General features: G+C 51.6%; 2 protein-coding genes across 2 annotated transcripts; one reads left to right on the top strand and one right to left on the bottom strand.

Annotated features, from left to right (window-relative positions):
* Positions 1 to 208: 208 nt before the first annotated feature.
* On the bottom strand, positions 209 to 6071 carry BPIFB2 (BPI fold containing family B member 2). Its single transcript, XM_071446527.1, has 16 exons — positions 6050 to 6071; positions 5307 to 5423; positions 4989 to 5082; positions 4612 to 4716; positions 4344 to 4481; positions 3874 to 3919; positions 3561 to 3621; positions 3226 to 3317; positions 2939 to 3115; positions 2549 to 2590; positions 2263 to 2427; positions 1660 to 1727; positions 1323 to 1368; positions 988 to 1051; positions 813 to 889; positions 209 to 528 (listed from the first exon to the last, which is right to left on the bottom strand). Exons 1-16 carry the CDS (start codon positions 6069 to 6071, stop codon positions 460 to 462), a joined length of 1383 nt encoding a protein of 460 aa, XP_071302628.1. The 3' UTR covers positions 209 to 459.
* Positions 6072 to 9246: 3175 nt separating this feature from the next.
* On the top strand, positions 9247 to 21323 carry LOC139599322 (uncharacterized). Its single transcript, XM_071446526.1, has 13 exons — positions 9247 to 9320; positions 9900 to 9906; positions 10222 to 10278; positions 16202 to 16310; positions 16591 to 16893; positions 17044 to 17421; positions 17905 to 18007; positions 18116 to 18238; positions 18606 to 18669; positions 19102 to 19162; positions 19529 to 19608; positions 20692 to 20862; positions 21252 to 21323. Exons 1-13 carry the CDS (start codon positions 9247 to 9249, stop codon positions 21321 to 21323), a joined length of 1602 nt encoding a protein of 533 aa, XP_071302627.1.
* The last annotated feature ends 259 nt before the right edge of the window (positions 21324 to 21582 follow it).

The following is a 21582-nucleotide window of genomic DNA, read 5'->3' as shown; positions in this document are numbered from 1 at the left end:
GAGGCATGGAGGAAAAGCAGATGAAAGATCTCTCCTTGTAGGGACTGTGTTGTTCTGCAGCTGAGAGGCACAAGTCTGTTTTGCATCCTTGTAAATGAGTGGGATTAATTAAATGTAGGGTCTGGACATGATGGGCAAAATTTATCTGTTTATAGGTACAAATTGTTGAGAGGGGAAAAATGTCAATAGTCAGACCAACAAATGCAGAATTAAAGAGAAATGTTTAATTAAAGCACGGAACGTTGTTACAATCCATTCTCTGTGCAACAAAACTATCAGGAGCAGGGCTGGAAGACAAAGCTGCTAGTCCAACACCATTATTATCCAGAATATAAAACCATGATGTTTTAGTAAGTCAACAAGGAAGATTTTCAACATTTCAAGCAGTGGCAAACCACGGAGCACGATGTGAGAGTCAACTGACTGATTCTGCCACTGTTCTACTCCAGACACTGGACTTCACTCCCATGTTCTGGCCTCTCCAGTCCTTGTCTCCAGCTGGAGGTTGCAGGGGACCAAGACATAATCCTGAGCAAGGAAGGAAGGAAGGAAGGAGGACTGAGCATGGTGCCTGTGTGGCTCCATCAGCCCACACAGGGCTTCACCACCACCCCCACAGCCCCAGCCACTGCCTGTGTCCATGGGGCTAAAGAGGGGCTGGGCCTGTTTAAGGCAGTGGAAGTTGGTCCTGCATGTTGCCAGGGCTGGACAATCAGGCTCTGATTTATTCTGGAGCTGGGAGGTTAGCATTGCTCCCAGGCTTCCTTTAAATCAAGCACAGCAGGGAGCAGTTCAAATGTCTTATTTCTTACCTTGTGAATGGTGATGTTGACATCAGTGTAAGTGAAACTGGCAATGTGGGGCAGGAAAACCCCTTGTCTCAGGACCTCTGAAAGAAAGAAAGAGGGAAAGTTGCCAGCTGGGTGCTGCCCGGGTCCATGCTGAACTTCCCACATGGCAGCACCCACAGAGCTCCCATCTCCTCACTGTTTATCTGGGCTGGCACCTCCTCACGGATTGTGGGCAGGAACAGCTCCTCCAGCAAGGCAGCCTGTGGGGGAAAGGCAGGGTCAGCTCATGGTGTGGGGCTAGAGCAGGAGGAGAGGGGCAGAGAGCAGTGACAGGGTCCTGGTGCTCACTGCACCTCTTCCCATCCCACAAGGATGTCTCAGCTGTCCCTCCCACCAGGTGCAGCAAGCACCCAAAGTCAGTGTTCCCATATTTCCCTGCTGGCACCCGCTGCCCAGGATGGCTGGGGCAGCTGAGGGGGACCAGGCTCTTAGAGGATGGTGCCAGGAGTGGCCACAGCTGGAGGTACCTACCAGAATAGGACCCACATCAGAGGTGGCCAGGCTGAGCTCGATATCCCTGGAAAACAAAGAGCAGCAGAGGAGCTGCTGGTGCTGAGCTGTTCTAAGCAGCTTCTCCTGTTTCCCCAAACTCCTCATCTGGGCCTTTGTGAGAGTGTGGAAGCTGCAGTTCCCACTTTTCTCCCTATCCATGTTTCTGGAATTTCACGGTCTCCCTGGGGAAGAAGCTACGTCTGCAATGCCCAAACTCTAAAATCTAAAACCCTCCCCAGCCCACTTTGGCTCTCCTTTCCCTGATGTGAGTGGGATGTGTCCCCCTGGGGCTCCTGCAGGGCAGAAGGGGCATTACTCTACAGCTGCCACAGAGATGATCATCCTGGTGTCGGCGACGCTGAGCTGGAGCCTGGCAGTCACGTCCTGTGAGGGAACAGAGAGCAGGATCAGTGAGGAAAAACCCCACTGTGGCTTTGTGGGGTGTGAGGAACCCATCCATGAGCTGCCTCCTGCAGTGTGCTCCCTGCAGCCTGTGTGATGCCACATGGGCAAACAGTGCTTGTTTAGAGAAGCTGGAGTGATTTTGGGGTCACAGTCACAGCAGTTGGATGTGGTGCTGCAGCGGAATTGGGAAATTTGTTCTGAGGTAGAATTTTTCCTGGTAGAATGGAAAAGTGAATTTGTTGCATGTGGCTTCTGAAGTGAATCTCCCCATCCTTGCCCAGGAGGATCTGAAGTGCTGAGTGGGAGCTCAGCATACATTTGTCATGTAACTCTTTTAATAAATGTTCCTACTTTTTCAGTGCTTGGAATGAGGTTTTGGTTTCTGATGCACTGACAAGAGGAGCACTGTGATGGAGAAGGCTGAATCAGCCCCTGCAGTGGCTGCAGTGGGGCTCAGAGGAAGGGGCAGTGCCTGTGGGCAGCAGGGACACACTCAGCACATTGACACACCCACCACGTTGACACTCAGGAAGCTCTGGAAGAGGGATGATCCTGCTCCAATCTGGGCAGTGAGGAAGAGCTGCACGATTGCTTTGTCCTCCTCCAGCACCACGTGAGGAGAGCTCCTGGTCACAGCTTGAAGCACCACGGGCAGGTCCTCTTGGAAGAGGGAGCCCATCTGCCGAGGGAGTGGGGCTGTTTCTGGGCACGGCAGCCACTCCTGCACCCCAGGGTGGGCAGCTGGGGGCACCCCCTGAGTTGGGCCTGTGCCTCTTGGAGTTACAGGGACAGCAACACACCTGAGTGATCCTCTCAGCCAGGGTGGCCGTGGTCAGAGAGCTCTGAAACACAAAGCACAGCTCATGATCAGACCCATGGGGCTGCTCCAGGGCTCATGTCCAGCCCCTCTGATGAGCCCCATCCCACCCCTGGGTATGTGCAGGAGCCCTCCTCACACCAGCCCATGCCAGGAGCAGTGTGCAGGTTACTCCTCATGGCAAGCTCTCCATGCTCCATTAGACCAGGAATATTTTTAGGAGCTTGGGGGTGAGGGGCTGGGACTCCTGCAGGTGCTTGGACACACTCGAATTTCGATGTAGGGCTTGTGGTTCCTCCAAGACATTCCCAGGGCAGAGCTGTCCCTCCAAGTGTGTATCTCCCACTCCTTCCTTCCTCCCTTTTCCACTCACCAGGAGACTCACGTTGAGGGCTCCAGACTCTTCCAAGGCAGAGAATAAGCTGGTGTAGAAGTGCTCAGAGAAGGCCAGGATGAGGTGGGAAGTGCTGGAGCTCGCTGGCTCGGGCATGCTGAAAGGCACAGGGCTGACTGGCAGGGGGATCGCTGCCCCTGCCACTTGGAAAGTTGTCTGCAGGGACACAGGCAAAGAGAAAATGAATTTCAAGTGTCTCAGGACTGTAGAAGCAGCTCTTCCAAGCACTGGAGCTGGCCTGTAAGAGCTGGAAAGTGAGGACTTACTTGCAAAGAGATGATGATTCCCTGCTCAGAGTACATGGGGGCAGCCAGGGGCAGGTACTGGACTTGGCAGTTTGGTGTGATGGGGAATGGAGCTGCAAATGGAGCAGAGGGATGCTCAGGAAGAGGAGGGAAGGAATGACAGGCTCTGGGAAGTGTTTGGGTTTCCAGAGTAAAAAAGACAGGGAGAGAGCTGGGCAGAGGGAGCAGGTCTCAGGGAGATGATGGCAGCAGAGCCTCTGCTACTGCAGGGTAGGAATTTGTCCCACCTCATAATCTGCTCCAAAAAGCTCCTTGAAACCCTCAGTCCATAATGGGACTGAAAGTCAACTGCCCACCTGCCAGAGACATCAGCCGTTCATTTGGGAAAAGCAGCAATTTGGACACTTCCAGGCAGATCTGTGGAATAAAGAACAAAAAGAAAAAGGTAATAGATGAACATGGGGGTCTGTTGGCACTGGGTGTCCCCAGAAGGCCTCTGAGGTGGGTGTTGCCATTGGCTGGTAGCAGGAGCCAGGGGACAGTGGCAGTGTCCAGTGAGCACAGAGCTGTGGGGGGAATCTGGAAAAGCACCAGGTAGACATGAAGAGCTCTAATTCTTACAGACATTCTGTACAATGCTCTCTTATGCCTTTACAAACTTTATCTTACTTTTTCAACGTCGATCTGCTTGTCCACGTCTGAGCCTGAGGACTTGCTGGGTAAAAACAACAGAACAGAAGTTAGGAGAAAACCAGATCAGCCAAAGGTGGGTGAGTGTCTTTTATGTGACCAAAAAGGCACCCAGAGACAGAATTGCCACTGTTTTCTATCAAGCTATGATTACAATTCAGAATCACAAACTGCTGGAGAATTGCCACTGGACCTACATTAAAAGCATTCCAGCTGCACAACTCTAAAAGTACCACTCCCTTGTGACAGACTGAAACTCTCTTAAAATGGGGAAACCACCCAAAAAGTAGAGCAAAGCTCCTCCCATGAAGACAAAGTTTTAGTGTTGGCCTCTGTTAGCTTTGAGGGCAGTGACCAAGTCTCAATCCAATGCCTAGAAACATTTGTGCCTCAGTTTCTTCTTTCACCCATTACCCAAACCCCACAAGGAGGAAAGCTGTGGGGCTGACCTGTCTGTCTCCTCAGTGCTCTGCACCTCCTCCAGGGTGGGTTTGCAGTCAGAGGTCACCAGCTCCAGGTTCTCTTCGGGGTTCATGTCCACGTGGAGGTCTGCCAGGATGGACAACCTCATCTCCTTGGTGCTTGAGCTGTGGAGGAGAGGAGAAGGCTGGAGCTGGGGGTGCTCCTGGCCACACTCCCCCCAGGCCACCCTTGCTCCTGCAGGTGCCTTCAGCCAGGAGCTTGGGCTGGCTCCAGCCTGGCAGCCCCAGCACTCACAGGGCAGATGTGATGCCCAGGTCCACCTCGATGCTCAGCCGCATCCCCGTGTCAGGGATCAGTGTCAGGGAAAACTTGTCAACTTTGACAGAGATAATTCGGTTCCTGATGGAGCAGAAAGGAAAGGAAGGTGTTGGGAGACCAGCACAGACCCTGAGAAACCCCAAAAGTTCACAAGATCTGCACAGATAAATCCATGCCCTGAGAGCATTGTGGGTTCTGCTGCTTCTGGGACCAGCAAGGGAGCCAGGACCTCATTTCTAAACCTCCTGGTCTGCAGGAGGATTTTTGTTCTCACTGGCAAAGTGTCTTTTGTCCCAATATTCAAACACCAGTGTGAGCCAGGGGCATGGCAGGGGCAAGAGAGGGCAACTCACCTACTTGGAGAGGTGGGAGATGGGGCTGGGGCTGGCGAGTCCATGAGGTCCCTCCTGAGGACCGACTCTGCATGTGGCTTTGAAACTTCAGCAACTGCAAAACAGGGCAGAGGTTCTCTGAGAGCCTCTGGAGCTTGTGTCCTGATGGACAGACTGAAACCCATTTCCATCCCTCACTGACCCCCTGCTGCTAGCAATGGGCGGGGGGTGAGGCAGGTGAGCTGAGGAGTGGCACCAGATTGTGGTGCCAGCGTTTGGTGTTTCAGTGGAAGGTGCCACTGGCTGCTGCTGGCATGGGAGGGGTGGGTCTGCACTTACGGTATCTCAGTCCAGAGGGGGTGAGGATGCCCCCACAGTCGGGTGACCTGGTGGTGTGAGCTGGCACCAGGAGGCTCAGGAGGACGCTCAGGGTGCGGAGCATCGCCATGCAGGCACCTGGAGGATGAGGAGGACAAAGAAGAGGAAGAGGAGGAGGGGGAGGAAGGGGCACCCACAGCAGCATGGTCAGAACAATGTGGCCCTTGCCTGGCCACTGAGGCACAGAGCCACAGATCTGCTCCTTGACTGGGTTTGTGGTGTGGAGCTTGTCAGCTTTGGTGCAATAACAGCCCACAGCTCTCGTGTGGTGTCTCAAAAGCAGTGACAGAAGGTTCAGCCTTGAAGAGCCTCTGCAATCTTGTGAGCTAGAACAGTGCCTGCAGCGATATCTCACTTACTGAGGAGCACAGAATGGCCACAACTGGTATAAAAATAGCAAATAAACAGAAGCTAAAATTAATAGAGGAAGGAATGGAAGTGATGGTGGAGTCATAGAGTCAAATGAAAAGGTGAAAGTGTTATCTGTCTCTGAAAAACATTTGGGAATCGTATATAATGTCTGTAATGCTCTTACAATGTTATGAAAACAAGTAATTCAGAAAGTTTAACCTGCAGAAAACATACATATTTATCTCAGTCTTTGCAGAAAGCATCACTTCTGGTGAATGCTGACCCTTATGGAGACACACAAAAGTAGGAGCAATGCCTGTATCAAGTTATTCAGTTTGCAAAAGCATCTTTACCTCTCCTGGCTGGTCTTCCCATGCTTCTGACTCAGTCTGTGTGTTGCTGTGGCCACATGAAGAAATCCTGCTGGTTTTATATATCCTCCCAACCAAAGCTGATGGGGCAGGAATTGGCAAAGAGGGCTGGGAACCGGGACACTGGGGGGACACTTTGTTTTTTGTACCATTTTTATTGTTTCCCAATAGAATTGATTACTTTGGCCGTTGACCCAGCGAGGTGAAGGATTGAACAGCAGGTGCTGGGGCAGCTTGTCTTCACTGTGGTGTTCCTGAGGAGCACAAAGAAAGGCCCCTGGATGGAGGGTGCCAAGAAATCAAACATTGTTAGAAAGCAAACGTGGGTTTCTTTGCTCTGCAGCCACCCTTTCTTCTGAACACCACAGGGACAGCAGCTCCGTGTCCCCCTCTGCTATGGACACACTGAGAGAGCTTGGGCTGCTCAGCCTGGAGAGAAGGCTCCAGGGAGACCTTTGAGCCCCTTCCAGTGCCTAAAGGGGCCCCCAGAGAGCTGCAGAGGAACTTGAATAGGTCATGGAATGACAGGACAAGTGGCTTTAAACTGACAGAGGGCAGGGTTATGTTAGAGATTAGGAAGGAATTCTCCCCTGTGAGGGTGGTGAGGCCCTGGCACAGGGTGCCCAGAGAAGCTGTGGCTGCCCCATCCCTGGAAGTGTCCAAGGCCAGGCTGGATGGGACTTGGAAAAGTCCAGAGGAAGGTGTCCCTGCCCATGGCAGGGGATTGGAACTGGATGAGCTTTAAGGTCCCTCACAACCAAGACTGTTCCAGGATTCTATGGGAGGCTGCTGTGGTTTGTGTCACTCTCCTGGCTCAGGAGCTCAGACCAGAAGGGATGAGACTAGAACATGACCTGAAGGAGATCCTGGCAATTTATTAAGGACATTCTCTGGTTCCATCAGGTCTGGGTAAGTCTTTTGAAGGTAACAGAAGTGTTTCTATTGGGTTCAGCGAGTTTTAGACCAGACAGAAGATCTGAAATGGCATATGTGCAATAATCCCTTCCTCTCTTAAACCCATTCCCTATCAAAAGCCACTGGCAATATTTATTACAATTGGCTGAGAATACAGTCAGTGGCATCCACTCTCTTTGATAATATCTCCACAAACAGTGAAACCCTTCATGGCAGGGAATAAACCCCTCTCCTTCCTGTGCTTGATGTCCATCATGTTCTTCTGGCTTCCTTTTGGCCTGGAGGACAGAGCATGGCCCACCTGCAAACACCACATGCACACACACACCCTGCATGGCCTCACCAGCTCCCCTTTGTGTTCTGACTTGCCCCCATCCCTCCCTGTGAGCCCATGACCAGTTTCATGAGCTCCTGAGCATGACCAGTTTCCCAGAGAGCGCTGAGCTGCCCATTTTGGTCTGGCTGCCTTGGCACTGGGGTGAGGTGTTCAGGGCTTGTTGAAACACCTGCAGCCTGGGCAGCAGCCATTGTCCTTTGTGCCTCAGTGATGTGAGGAGCCGGGCTCTGCTTCCAGGTGCATCTTGACACGTTCAAAGCCCTTGGCTCTCCCCAGCACGGTGCTGCTTTCCTGCTCAGCATGGCAGGGAAATGCCAAGAAAAGCAGCATTCCAGCCACGCTGTGCATTTCCATCCAAGGCATCCTGGAGCAGTGTCAGGAGAAAATATGAAGATCGAGCAGCCTGCCAAGGGAGAGCAGGATTTACACTTCCATGCTGGTGTAGGCAGCCCATTGAGAGGCAAGAAATGTGCTCAGAAAAGTAAATCCGTCGAGGAGGTTGTAACCCTCAGACGAGTCCCCCGCGGCCATGGGAGGTGTTTTGTGGGATCTGACTTTGGCAGGGCTGTGGACACAGCCTAGGAAAGCCTCTGAGAAATGAGTGTTTGCTGTGTTTTAGAGCAGCAGTTGGGAATTTGCCCCTGTGGTTCCCTTTTCCAGTGCAGGTGATATCACCAGCTCTCCCTGAGACTGGGGATTTTCTGGGGAGCGTTATTATCTGTTCCAGCAGTGCAAGGGTTGGGGATAAGCTGCCACCACGCTGCTTAGAGGTGGATTTTCTCCTCCTGAAGAGCTGTTCTGGACCTGATGATGCCTGTGGAGGCTTAATTAGATGTCAACTCACAGCATAATGACTGATCAAGTTACTAGCACAAAAGTGTCTTTCTGGCATGATGTGCTCCTTGTCGGGAGTTATCCATAAATCTTACACTCCTGTTAGATAAGATGTAAATCTCCTTGTCTGGGCTTAGCAGCAGGCCACCGAGCACAGCTCTGGGAGGGAGGTAATGACGGATTAAACCTCATGACAAGTTTTATACAGAAATGAAGAGAGGAAATAAATTACTTTGTGCTGCATTACCTCACCAGGCTGAGCTCCCAGAGCTGGGTCCTGCTGGGTGGGGCACCCAAGAGGGGATGGGGAGGACACAGCGGTGGCCAAAGGGACAGCAGGGGGCTGGAGGAGGGATCTGTGCAGCCTGTTTGCAGCCTGGTGGGATGTGTGGGTGTCCCACGGTGGAATTAGGGCAGGGTTGGGGCTGAGGAGCCCATTCTGTGGGCAGGTGCAAGTTCTCATCCTCACTCTAACCCTGCCTGAAATCAGTAAGAATATTATTGGGGTTACCACAATTTTCACTGGGTTATCCCCCAGCTGAGCCCCCCAGTGTTTGGACAACCCCACAAACCTTTGGGAGCTGCTCCTCCAAGAGTCACAATTACATGTGTGTCTCCAAGAGCAGAATCTGCCACTGCCCATCTTTGGTTTCTTCTTGCTCCCACTTCTGTCTGTATTTAAGCAAATGAGGTTTTTCCTTCAGACTTGGTGCACAAGTCTCTGTTGGCTGGGAGCTTTCATTTGGGACCCAAGACTGAGAGCATACACAGACTTTCAGATTTATCAGTGAAATTATTTATATTGGCAGATGTTGGAAATCCTCAGGGACCAGCTCACACAACAGTATCCCCTTTAATTCTTTTGGTTCTCCTCTTTCTCAGTCAGGTTTTATAGACTGACTGTTCCTTACCTCTCTGCAGAAGATCAGCAGGGGTTCTGGGTGTGCTGGGATGGGATATGTTAATGGAGATGTTTTTTATGATACACTGCAACCCCTCGCCCTCCAGCACAGGCTCTCCCCTGGGGGGTTTGTGCTGAACTCCTCATATTCTGCAAATCCTCCAGCAGTCTCAGCTGCTCCAAATGGGAGTGATGTTCTGCAGAAAATGGCAGAGGAAGCTGTGGAAAAAAAAGCCCAAGACCGAGGCCAGGAAAGGCATCAGGGGGTGAGTGATGAGCCGCAGCCTCCAGCCCGGAACAGGGACAGGCAGAGGAAAGGGGGAGGTTGGGAAGTGTCAGCCCCGAGGCAGCCACGAATCACTCCCTGCTAACAAGTGGGATATTAAAGCTGGTGATTTTCTGCATGGCTGTGTCTACAAACACACAAAGAAGCTGTAACTTAAAGCCAACAAAGCGCCTCAGCTCCTGCCCCAGCACCCTCTGGGCAGGTGTGGTGGCTCTGCAGCGTCCCAGCTTTTGTCCCTGATGTCCCAATGCAACCCCCGAATTTCTGGGGGATCAGAGCCAGTCCTCCATCCCCCAGATCCGTGCTGGATGGGGGCACGGAGATATTTTGAATGCCAAACCAATTTTTTCCTGATTTTTTTCCAAATTAGCCTGTGTGATTTTTCATTGGGAAGAAAGATGTTTCTAAATTTAAAAGTAGATTTAAATGGAAAGTTTGAACAAGATGGGAAAGAAAATGGTAATGAGAATATCAGCAAGAGGTGACTTTGCTGTAAGCAAAAATCCTGGGCTCTGACTGTTCCCCCTTACCCAGCTCTTTTCCTCTGTCTTTCCTTCAGGCTGAAGGTGAAAAGTTTCTGTTTTCTGGTGATCTTTCTGGTGTTCTCCCCTGGCTCAGGGCTCTTCGTGGCTTAGTCCAAATGAGAATCACTGGGAAAAGGTCAATGGGAGCCAGTGCCCAAGGGGGAGGATGGCTGGGGGATCTGGGGGCTCACTCATCCCTGGGGTTTATTCTGTGCTGACCAAACTCTGCTCTGAGCAGCTTTACAGAAGGAACACAGAAATCACAAACCTGATGGTCGGAGGGTGGCTGGGGCAGGACACCAGGGGCACCCCAAATTTCAGCCCCAGGAGCTCCCATATCCCCTCTGTCAGTGTTAGAACAACCCCCCCAGCAGGAAAATCCCAAAGGACACGTTGCTGCTTTGCCAGGATTGGCAATTCCTCAGGGGCAGGTCACAGCACTGTTAGAGGTTTCAGTCTTCAGGTTTGGATTTCTGCAGCACGCAAATTCTTTTTGCAGTTCCTTTTTTCCCAGTAAACAAAGATTTTATGGACAAATTCAGACCAGCTCTAGTTGTGCTATTCCATGCAATGTGCATATTTTTCTGCTTTGTACTGCAGACTGTCAGAGCTTCTTTTAGGGATGTAAGCCTTCAGCTTCATTTAAAACCAGAAGATGGCATTCTTGAGAAAAGGTTTGCAAAGACAGAAAACACATTTTATTAGACACGAGGCAAATTTTGCCCTAATCCGTACCAGATCAATTTCTTTAGCGAGTAACTTTCCCACTTTTGATCCTCAATAAATAATTATTGCAGGGTGCATGAGGGCTCTGAGGGCGATGAGTTCTCCCTGCCCAGCATGCAGCCCAAGTGGTGAGCAAGGTCCTTCAGAGCACCCTTCAGAAAGTGCTGCCAGCTCTGGTGAGTCCCGTCCTCCTCCCATCCCTGTTTCCCAGAGATCATCTCCTCCTCCCTCTCCTCCTTCTCCTCCTCCACCTCCTCCGCCTCCTCCTTCTTCTCCGTGCACTGGAACAGATTTCACAGTTTTGCTACACAAAGGAGCTTTCAGACTGGTGAAAAGCAGCATTTCCAACCATTCCTGGGTTTGTGCAACAATTGCACTGGTGCTGCTGGAAGTCTCCTTGTCCCAGCCTGGCAGGCAGGGATGTGAGCTGCCCTTGGGTTGAGCACCTCATTCCCAAAGGCTTGTCAAAGGGCAGACTTGCAGCCCCCCAACACCTCATAAAGTCAGGTACCCGTGGGGATCTGCTCCTGCTCTTTGCTCAGCTTAAAGCAGGTTTAATCCAGAATAACCCAGTTCAGCCAGGGATGGAGGAAACTGAGGCAAGCCCTGGTTTGTGAACCCAGCAGTGGAGGCTCCTGATGTTTGTGGTCTGGAAGTCTCAAAGCTCTTCTCCCACCAGAAGTGTATCCGAAAATGAAAATGTTATTTCAAGGAATAACAAATGATAAATCAGCCTTCTAAACTTGTGCCTGTTTTTCCACAGGCACAAATGCTCAGAAGTGATCCCTGCTCCCAAATGTACAATGTGCATTTGTGGGAGAGTTTTGGCCACAGTAACTCTCCCGGGTGTGGCACCTGTGGGATGGGAACCTGGCACATTCCTGCAGTGCCCAGGACTGTCAGGGGCTCTGCTGGGACAGTCACTTGTCACCCTCCCATTGCAGTGGCCCCGGAGGGGGAAGTGCTGGGCAGTGCCTCCAGCCAGGCTCTGTCTGCCCAGTCCTTCAGAGGCAGGAGGGACCTGCCTGCATGCACAGAGCCACAGCAAAGGATGTAGACAGCTTCTCTGAGGCCTCCTGAGCGTTGTTCCTGTCCTCAGAATCAAACCCCCTTGCTATCACAGCTCTTTGCCTTTCTGAAATCTCCAAAAATCAACACATCTCCCTTAACCACGCCCAAACCCAGCTGAAACGGCAGCAAAATTCCCCACCTTGCAGCATCCATTTATCTACTTAACTCATGTGGGAAGTATGCCAAAAGCAGAGACTAAACTCAAATACACAAACCCAAGAATTCCCACCCTGTTGATTTTCCCTCTGAGTATTCCCAAAATCCTTTGGTAGGCAGGGAAATGCTGGAGATGCTGGCAGTGCCCACCACAGCCAAGGTGTCTCTGGCAGTGTCTCCTGCTCATTTCAGGGGTGCTGTGTGCAGGGATCCTGTCTGACCTGCTGGGCAGCACCTACAACATCAGTGGGGACAAGGTAGGGGCACTGCCATGGTGGCTTTGCCATACCCTGGGCCACCTCTGGACTTGGTGCCATTAGTAATCATATTTGCACTGTCAGGATGCATCACCCACACTCCCACAGGATGGGTGCAAGAAAGTGACCCCCTGCTCCCAGGTGCACATGCTGTGAGGGGTGGGGAGTGTGCCCAGGGATTTAGGACCCCAGCAGGAGTCAGGTTTGGGCTGGTGTTGGTATTTATCAGCTGCTTCACTGATATCGATCCCGAGTGTGTAACTCACTGACTCCTGGATAATTTCTTGTCATTAGCAAGTCAATAAACAGCTTTGATCCTGATTTCATTGAGCTGACATGATTTGAACATCTTTTCCTGGTGACAGGAAGCTGCTGCTGAACCAAGGATATCTTTGGAAAGATTGTTGTGGGTTATTTTGAGGAAATTACTCCCAGGAAAACCTGCTGGGGAGACAGGCTCCAAAAACCCTGTCTGTTCTCCACAGGGATTTGTTCTGCATCATGTGTGAGGAATCATTCTCCTTGGGAGTCCTCAACAGTGAGGAAGGAGCTGTAAAACCAGCTCCCCACAAAAACTGGGGTTTGTGATGTCTCTCTTCAAGACACTGCAAGCATGGACCAGATTTCCCTTATTGTTCTTGTGTTAGCTAACAAACAAATTGAACAGTTTGAGTCTCAAGCCTTTGAGCAGAGCAAAAAAAAATGAATCCAAATATCTGTCCACAGCTTTCCTAGAGAATTCAAGGCTGGGAATCTCAGGGAGCACCTAGTTAATTTTCATGAGGCAGCTCTGCTGCTGAGCCACACTGTCATGTCTCTGCCACTGGTGACCTGGGGTGGATGTGCAGCCTTGTCCAGTGCTGTTCCCTGGAGCCCTGCACAGACCCAGAAGCCCTGACCCCTCAGCAGCAGGGATGTACCAGTCCCTCAGTGCTCCCACAGGGATGGCAGGGCAAACCATGGTTTCTTCAGGCAGACAGGCCATGTCTGAATGATGCCATCAGTGGGAGAGCAGAGCAGATCCACCTCATTTTCCATCCATAGCTAGGATGTTTCCCCCAGCCTGCTCTGACTGGAGCCTGCTGTTGTCAAGGTCTCAGACTCTTCTTGGGGGTACGTGCCCCTTACTGTTTGCCTGACAGCTTCATTCCAGGTGATCCAAGCACAGGGAACTGAGGCAAACATGTCTGTCCACACCAGTCCTATTCTTCTCCCTCTGACCAAATCCGTTCTGGTTTCTGTCCTCACTCAGTAATTTGGCTCTGTGCTCTTGGGGCTTTGAAAGTCACTTTAGCGAGACCTGGACATCACCATGCCATTCTCTTTATGGGAATCTGCTTCGGATTTTCCAAAATATCCAATGGTCAGAGACCTCTGCATTCAGCAGCCACTGGGGAGAGGCCAAGTTATTGTCATGCCTGAGAGGTCACTGGGCAGGAGCTGTTCCCAGAGCTGCCACCCTGCCCCTTCCCTGTGCACTGACCAGTGTCAGGGCTGTCTTCATGGTAGTTCAGGTTTTGGACAGTGGCTCCTGGACCATGAAGCGACTCGGGATAAATGATAACTTAATACCATCTTGTTAACACCCTCGTCCATCTTATCAAAGGTCATGATCTCACTGTGACAGCTGGGCTTTGTGCTCCAGAGGTCCTGGCTGATCAGGTTGCAAGGAGAGTGACAACTCCTTCAGTGCTTTGATTATCTTTTCCACCCCTTCCTTGGCCCTTAACTGAGGTATTTTTTCAAAGCTGGAAATAATGTGTGTCCAAAGCTGGCTAATCTGCTGGAAATATTTATTTCCAAGTTTACAGAAAGTATTAACACTGAGCAAGCAATTTTTCTGGATTATTTTTCAGCAGACTGGGGAGCAGCCATTGCCATCCACTCCTGTTGTCAATGAGCACATCAGGGAGTGAAGAGTTCAGCCCAGTCCCCTCAGCTGGTGCATTCTCCCTTCAGCACACGGAGCTTTTGTTGGGCTTGTCAGGATGTGCCCCATTTGGTCTGGGGCCCATGGAGGGAGGTTTCTTTTCCCTGCCCCAAAGAGCTGCTGCAGTGTCTCTGTGTCTCCTGGGTAGCAATCAGGGCAGGGGCCTGGAGAGAGCTGCAAGGAGGAGACACAGGAACCTGGGCAGCTGCAGCACATCTGTTGCATGGGGTGGTGTGCCCACAATGGGATCAACAATCCTTCCAGAACTTCAGAAAGACCCCAAACCAACAAGTTCTGGCCTGGGACCTTCCAGGTTAATGGCATCAGCTTCTCAAGAGTGTCTTCCTGTTAAAGCACATCCCACCTCCAGCCCTCTGGAGCACTCTGAGCAGAGGTGATGGACTTGAAGCAATTCCATGCCAGTTAGATAAGGGCAGCATTTCCCAGTTAGGTGGTGTCTCTCCAAAGAGTCTGTCAGCCCAGGGTGTCTGTTAGGCTGTGGGACTGATTAGGCTGTAGGCAAGATGGATGGGAATGCTGGGCATGTCCTGGTGGCCTGGACAGGGAATACCTGGCTCTATTAATGTCTCCACAGTCTGTCTTTACACTGGAAAAGGTGCTGCCTGGTCCTTCATTTATCATAACACATGGCACATCCCCACACAGGGGCTTACTGCTCAGCACTGCAGCCCTGAGAACTGCACAAGTATGAGCAGCCAGGGGTGGCCAGTGTTTTGACACATTTTTCAGTCAGAACATCAATTCAATTCAGAAGGAAAAAAGAAAGAAAGGTATTTTATCAGGGCATGACATCTCAGCCACGTCCTCACGCAGGCAGGATGAAAGGATGATGTACCACAGCAGGCACCCAGGGCTGGCCGAGCCTGCACCTACAGATTACTCAATGATTTACCTAACTCCCAATATCTCCAAGGAAATATTTGCAGTGGAAGTCACCAGAAACAAGACCTTGTTTGTTTTGCTCCCCACCAATTATTTTGGATGTCCCAAATGACATCACCTGCCTTTTTTCCTGCTGTGAAGCTCTATATATGAAGATCCTGGATCCCCTTGATCTTCACAAGACAGGGACATTGGCTGGAGAGAGAGCTTGGTCAGGTAAGAGCAAGCTTATTCCCCAAAAAGTGTGCTCCTTGCTTCTGCCTCTGCAAACCCTCAGTGTTCCTTTGGGAGTGTTGGCCTTTTACAAAAATTGTTATTCTTGCCTGCTGCCTGCCTGAATTTTGCTCTGAGAAGTAAATGGTGCCTTTCAGTGCAAGTTTCTCCAGAAGAGATGTGCGTGTTCATTGGATTTGCAGTCCTTGCAGAAGAAAGGGTATTTCAGGGTTTTCATGAACAATTATCACTTCAATTATCTTTGGTATAACTCGATTATCTGCCATAGATTTCTAGCTAAGGTGAATTAGACCTCTCACACTTGTTTTGATCCCTTTTTGATGAGTTATTTACATTTAAATGGATTTGGAGCAATGAAGTTCATTTTGGTTCTTTAAAAAAGAAAAATAAGCTACTTCAAGTTGTAGGTACCACAGAGATATTTCAATGACACTGAAATGTTAAAGTTTACTTTCTCTTTCTTACAATTCTATCAGGTGTTTCCTGCAGAGGGAAGCCTCAGAATCTGATGTTTGTGCAGAAATCATGACATTCTCCCTGGAGGTTCTCTCCTTGCTCGATATGTTCGTGTATTTGTATTCTGTAGATGTTGTTGCACTTCTTCTAGAGACAATCACGTTGTCAGAAATGTCTTGTTTTCCCCTTCTGTGGCATGCAGGATGTGTTTCTTGGAGAAATCCCCATCCAGGATGGTTGAGTCCCAGATCACACAGCTCAGTCAGGCCATTGCTCACCAGCACTGGGGGTCACAGCAGGAGCATCCCAGCAACGCTTTGCTCTCCCCTTGGCTGCTCTGGCCATGGGTCTTTGGAGTAACTGGGGTTGGCACTCTGGTTCCTTCTGCAGGAAAGAGCCACCAGGAGGGTCACTGTCCATCATCACCACTGTGATGAGGAGGCAGGAGAGATGCCGGCAGCCTCCTCCCCGATTTTGCCTTCCCTGACAGGAGTTCCTTCTTTCTCCCTTCCTCCTTTCTCCTCCCTCCCTTCTCTTTCCTCCCTCCATGGGCTGGTGCTCGCTCTCCCAGCACTGCACTCATGGCAATCACTTCCCACAGCTATCAGGACCAAAGATGTCGGTGTTATGGACTGTTGTCCTGCTCAACAGCCTGCTGATCCCTTCACAAGGATTTATAATCCCATTGTCAGTTGCCAGACCAGATACGAATGGTAAGTGTATGTAAGAGACAGGATTTATCCTTCTTTTGAGGCCAGTTCTGCTCTTTTTGTCTCTTAATCATACTCAGAAAATCCGAAGCTGGTGCAGATCTGCCCAGCAGTAGTGGCAATGCAAGTAATTTGCATTTATAAAGCAGTTTGGGAATGGCACTTCAGTTACTTTACAGAGGCTGGTGCCACCACCTCTTTTGTATGAAGAGGGAGAGGGGAGGGAAGAGCCAGGCTGGCACACCTTGTGTAGCTCACAGTGACCTCTGATTCTGTTCTTCAGGTTTTAAAGATTCACCAGCCAAAGATGTTCCCCAGAGAGCTTCAGGTGGTCTCCTTGGTGGCAATCTGCTTGGCAGTCTCCTTGGAAAAAAAGGCCTTGTTGGAGGTCTCCTTGGTGAAAATGGTCCTGTAGGCAATCTCCTTGGAGAAAAAGGCCTTGTTGGAGGTCTCCTTGGTGAAAATGGTCCTGTAGGGAGTCTCCTTGGAGAAAAAGGCCTTGTCGGAGGTCTCCTTGGTGAAAATGGTCCTGTAGGCAATCTCCTTGGAGAAAAAGGCCTTGTTGGAGGTCTCCTTGGTGAAAATGGTCCTGTAGGGAGTCTCCTTGGAGAAAAAGGCCTTGTCGGAGGTCTCCTTGGTGAAAATGGTCCTGTAGGCAATCTCCTTGGAGAAAAAGGCCTTGTTGGAGGTCTCCTTGGTGAAAATGGTCCTGTAGGCAATCTTCTTGGAGAAAAAGGCCTTGTTGGAGGTCTCCTTGGTGAAAATGGTCCTGTAGGGAATCTCCTTGGAGAAAAAGGACTTGTTGGAGGTCTCCTTGGTGAAAATGGTCCTGTAGGCAATCTCCTTGGAGAAAAAGGCCTTGTTGGAGGTCTCCTTGGTGAAAATGGTCCTGTAGGGAATCTCCTTGGAGAAAAAGGACTTGTTGGAGGTCTCCTTGGTGGAGATGGTCTCCTTGGTGGTCTCCTTGGAGAAAACGGTGCTGTTGGCGGTCTCCTGGGTGGAAATGGTCTTCTTGGTGGAGAGGGTCTCCTAGGTGGCCTCCTTGGCCAAGATGGTGTAGTTAGTGGCCTCCTTGGCCAAGATGGCATCCTGGGTGGCATCCTTGGCAAAGGTGGTGTCGTTGATGGTCTCCTTGGCAAAGATGGCCTTATTGATACTCTCCTTGACACCGTCCTTGAGCTTCTCATTGGCAAGAACGGTCTCCTCGGCAAAAACGGTCTCGTTGGCAGCCTTCTGGGTAAAAATGGTGAAGAACTCATAGGGTGAGTGCAAGTGGGAGATGGTGACCCTGAGGAGCCTGGTGTGTCTGAGCCATGCTGGGGAAAGGCTGTTCTGGAGCCTGTACACGCAGGGCTCCCTCTCTCCCTCCTCTCCTGGGGTGGGTTCATAAATGGGGGCTCATCTGTTGGGAGTTTCTGCCTCTGCCTGGCATCCCAGGGTGCCTTGTATGTGCCACAAGCTGCTCCTGGCTGGTGGGGATGCCTGATGAGACCCAGGGGGAAGAGGACCCCAAAAGCACAGCTGCAGTGCTGGGGCTGAGGGGACAGGGCTGTGCAAATGTGCTGTTCACTGCCTTTTTCCTTGTTGAAACCATCCAGACTGAGAATTGTGAACAACACCCTCCCCAAAATCAGTCTGCGCTCCCTGCCAGGCTTTGGGCACCAGGTGGACTTCCAGACACAGCTGCTGGTAGAGAGCAGGTAGGGCATGTCCATCAGGGGATGGCTTGGGGCAGGGGGGCACCGTGTCTCTGGAAAGAAGATGGTCAGCAAGTGTCCTGAGCTGCCTGCTGTGCTTCCCCTGGGCAGCGTGCCGGGCCAGCCGCTCTGCCAGCTGGTGGAGGTGGATGCGACCATCCTGGTCCGGGACACGTGGATGGCTCCCCAGAACGCTCTGAACTGCAAGACTGTTGACATAAACACCCGTGTGAGGTAGGAATCAGGTGTGAGGGAACATCTGTGTGAGTGGGTGGCCCATGGCCAGCCCGTGGCTTTTGGGACACCTTGGTGCTGTTGGTCATTGGTGGCAGCAGCTTTCTGCCTGGTGCCTTGAAGGTGATCCAGCTGTCGGGCTCAGAGGGGAACTGTTGACCTTTTTCTAAAATTTTGGCTAAGAAAAGAACATTTCTGCATGTGGGGAACCTGGCACTGGGCAGGATTCAGAGGGCTTGGGAATGGTAATACTTCAGCACTGAGTAAGGACAATGCAAGTGAGGTTTCACATTTCTCTTGCGTGAAGTCCCCTTACTTTCCAGCATTAATCTTTGTCACTTGCCATCTCCTATTTTCCTGTTACCAGACCCAGAGTGCCAGTTCTGGAAGAGCCTTTGAAACGCCTGCTCAGCAATACCCTGAAGGATCTGGTGAGTCTGCAGAGCCACCTTCGTGCCCAGTGCCTGGTGGGCAGGCAGCACTTTGGGCAGGGCAGGCAGGAGGCCAGGCTGCCCCATGGATGTGGATATTTGCACAGCTGTGAGCTCAGTGGGGCGGTCAGCCTCTCCTCCTGCTGAAAGGCAGCACCAGCACCTGCGCCAGGCTCTGCTGGCAAACAGATTTCTGAGCCAGGCGCTGGTTTAGCAGCCACTAACCCAGGTGAGACCCACGCTGGCTCAGAGGGGCGCTCACCCACACAGTTCTGAGTCCTGTGTGATGGGATGTGCCCCCCAGCACTGCCTGCAGCAGCCCTGCCCACATGTGCAGCCCAGCAGGGCGCCCTGTCCCTGGCTGTGTTGGTGCCACGTCACCCACTGGTGCAGCGGGTCCCAGGACCCTCTCACTCCCCTCTGCTTCCCCAGGGCTGCAACATCATCAACGCCAAGCTCAAGGTGTTGAGCTCCCTGCTGGGCTCCAGGAACCGTAAGTTGACACCTCCTGTTCCCATCCTCCCTGTCATATCCTGCCCTTAGCATTGCTTGGCTTTTTACGTTAGGTAAATACAAATATTTTAGTAATTTTCTAAAACCACAGCTCCCAGCTCAAACCCAACATTCAGTTTCCCTGCCCCAGAAGCAGCAGCAGCCAGCTCTTCCAGCAGAAAGCCACCACAGGAATGGTTGCTTTTAGAAACAACACTTTTGCTGCAAAGTATTGTTTCCAGTGGCTTTTCTAGCTGGGAACGCTGTGAGTGGGAGCTGCTGATGGTTCCAGTAACTCCTGGGACCATGGGATTTGGCAGAATCCCCTGCCATTACGGATGAAGAGCTTTCTTCCCTGTGTTCACAGAGGTGCTCCCACTCGGGGCCCTGGGGGACCTGCCCTCCTTCTCCATCCTCAGTGGTGATGCCATCCAGATAGATCTGAACGTAAGTGCCACTGTGTTCCCTGGTCCCAGAACCTTTGACTTTGATTCATTGGAACATGGTGGATGTTTATCAAAGGCTACTCACATTTCAGCTGCCTTCAGGCACTGTTCACAGGAAGGTTCTGATGAGTCTGCTCCAGCCACATCCCTGCTATTGCCACTGCTGGGTCTTTTCTTTATTTTTTGCTTGTTAATCCTTGATGGTGGCATGATCAAGAGTGGCTTGATGCTACTTAATTAAGCGTAATTGTAGCACTCTCATAGTTTTTAATCAGAAAAGTTTAATTTCATACAGGAGCAGCAGTCACTGCTTCCAGGCATGTTCTGTTTATAAGTGGTTTGTCAAAGTTTGGTAATTGACGGGGACCAGAATCATGCATAAAATATCAGCAATGTGTCTTTCCAATCAGAATACGTGGCAGTGTTTCAGTGGGGAAGGTGTAGCAGATGCAGCCCTTGCCTGTGCCAGAGCAGCCTGGAGCAGCCCTGTCATCATTTAACGCAGACAAACCTCCTGGGAGGCCCTCCCCGAGGTGCACAGGCAGGCAGGGTGCCCAGTGCAGCCTCTGAGCCCCACCAACGCCCCTCCCTGCTGTGTCCCCTGCAGCTCCTCGCTGAGAATGGCAGGGATGGCGCGATGCCCCCCAGGCAGGCACTGCCCCTCAGTGCCAGCCTGCAGCTGGCCACCGGCCGCCGGCCCCGGCTCAGCCTCTCCCAGGACACGCTCAGCGCCCTGCTGGAGCAGGGCCAGGGCCAGGGCGCCCTCAACCTCAGCATCACCAGCTTGACGGGGAGCAATTCCCCTCTGCAAGGCCAGGTCAGTGTCCTGCTTGCCCCTGGGTGACCCAAGGGTGCCCACCTTTGCCTGCTGTGTTTGTGGGTCCAGCTGGGCCCAGTGCCGGCTTTGCCCAGCCCCTCCCGGGCAGCGATGTCACCGGTGCTGTTCCCACAGGTCCCCCAGAGCAGCTCGCTGACCGTGTCTGCCCTTTTCCCATTCATCCCCCAGGTCAGTCACCTTCTCCATTGCGTTGATTCCAGCCCCTCACTCACCCCACCCCTGCCCTGACCTCCTCTGTTCCTGCAGCTCAGCCGGGCCCTCCCTGGCTCCCTGCCCCTGGAGCTGCATGTCCGAGTGAGGGATGAGCCAGTGGTGACTGTGAGGGATGGAAGGGCCACTGTCACCCTCAGAGCCACTATTGATGTCACCAGCCCTGCCCTGCAGACCCCCCAGGGGCTCCTGTTCTCCGTTGATGGGGTGAGTGAGCTCCTGGGGGATGAGATGCCTGTAACAGGGCACTGGCTGAGGCTGGATCACTGCTGGCATCCCCTTGGCTTGCCCTACCCTTGGCCCTGCAGCGTTTGTACTTTTGTATTTACTGCATCATCAAAGCGGTGATGCCCAGTCCTTTAAACGAGCTCATAACCAAGCACAAAGTGTAAGTGAAATGTTTCAGGAATAACACAAAATAAAGACAGGAAGGCAAACCCTGGGGAGAGAGATACATGATGCCATCTGTCACAAAAATGTGGCTCCTCGGCACAGACAAGTGTTTTTTCACAGAATGGGTAATTTACAAATACACTTTTCAGTCTTGGGAGCTGTACAGGGGAATAACCTCATTTCTTTCATTGTTCCATTTCCAGGACATCGCTCTGAACATCAGCCCATCAGTCTCTGATGGCAATCTGCAAACCTCCCTGGCTCTTGACAGGTAGAGCCAGCTCTGCGGGTGGGGGGGCTCTGCCTGGGGACAAATGGGGCTGGTGGGGGACAGTGATGTAGACACAGTAAAGATGTCAAGGGCTGCTGGAACCTTCCTGCTTCCTCCCAGCCCCAACCTCAGACCAACTGCGTGGTTGACGTGATGAGAGAATTGTAAAAAACTTGTTCTAATTTTAAAATCCTGCATCTTTATGGGGGTGAGAAAACTTCCAGACCAAGAAAGGGGCCTGGAGGAGGCTGCACCAACACACC

The sequence above is a fragment of the Agelaius tricolor genome, unplaced genomic scaffold (genome assembly GCF_023055355.1).
Source record: "Agelaius tricolor isolate 1412-34295 unplaced genomic scaffold, bAgeTri1.0.p SCAF_23, whole genome shotgun sequence".
NCBI classification, from domain to species: Eukaryota; Metazoa; Chordata; class Aves; order Passeriformes; family Icteridae; genus Agelaius; species Agelaius tricolor.
Note: the sequence above shows the minus strand (reverse complement) of the source record. Positions and strands in the feature narration are given on the sequence as shown.

Coding starts and splice junctions, on each gene's coding strand:
- BPIFB2 (XM_071446527.1), bottom strand. CDS start 6,071: ATGGGAAGACCAGCCAGGAGAG. Junction 2,591..2,938: donor CCCTCAACGTGAGTCTCCTG/GTGAGTGGAAAA, acceptor TTTGTGTTTCAG/AGCTCTCTGACCACGGCCAC. Junction 2,428..2,548: donor TGGCTGAGAGGATCACTCAG/GTGTGTTGCTGT, acceptor CTCCCTCGGCAG/ATGGGCTCCCTCTTCCAAGA.
- LOC139599322 (XM_071446526.1), top strand. CDS start 9,247: ATGTTCTGCAGAAAATGGCAGAGGAAGCTGTGGAAAAAAAAGCCCAAG. Junction 18,008..18,115: donor CAGCTGCTGGTAGAGAGCAG/GTAGGGCATGTC, acceptor TCCCCTGGGCAG/CGTGCCGGGCCAGCCGCTCT. Junction 18,670..19,101: donor GCAATACCCTGAAGGATCTG/GTGAGTCTGCAG, acceptor CTGCTTCCCCAG/GGCTGCAACATCATCAACGC.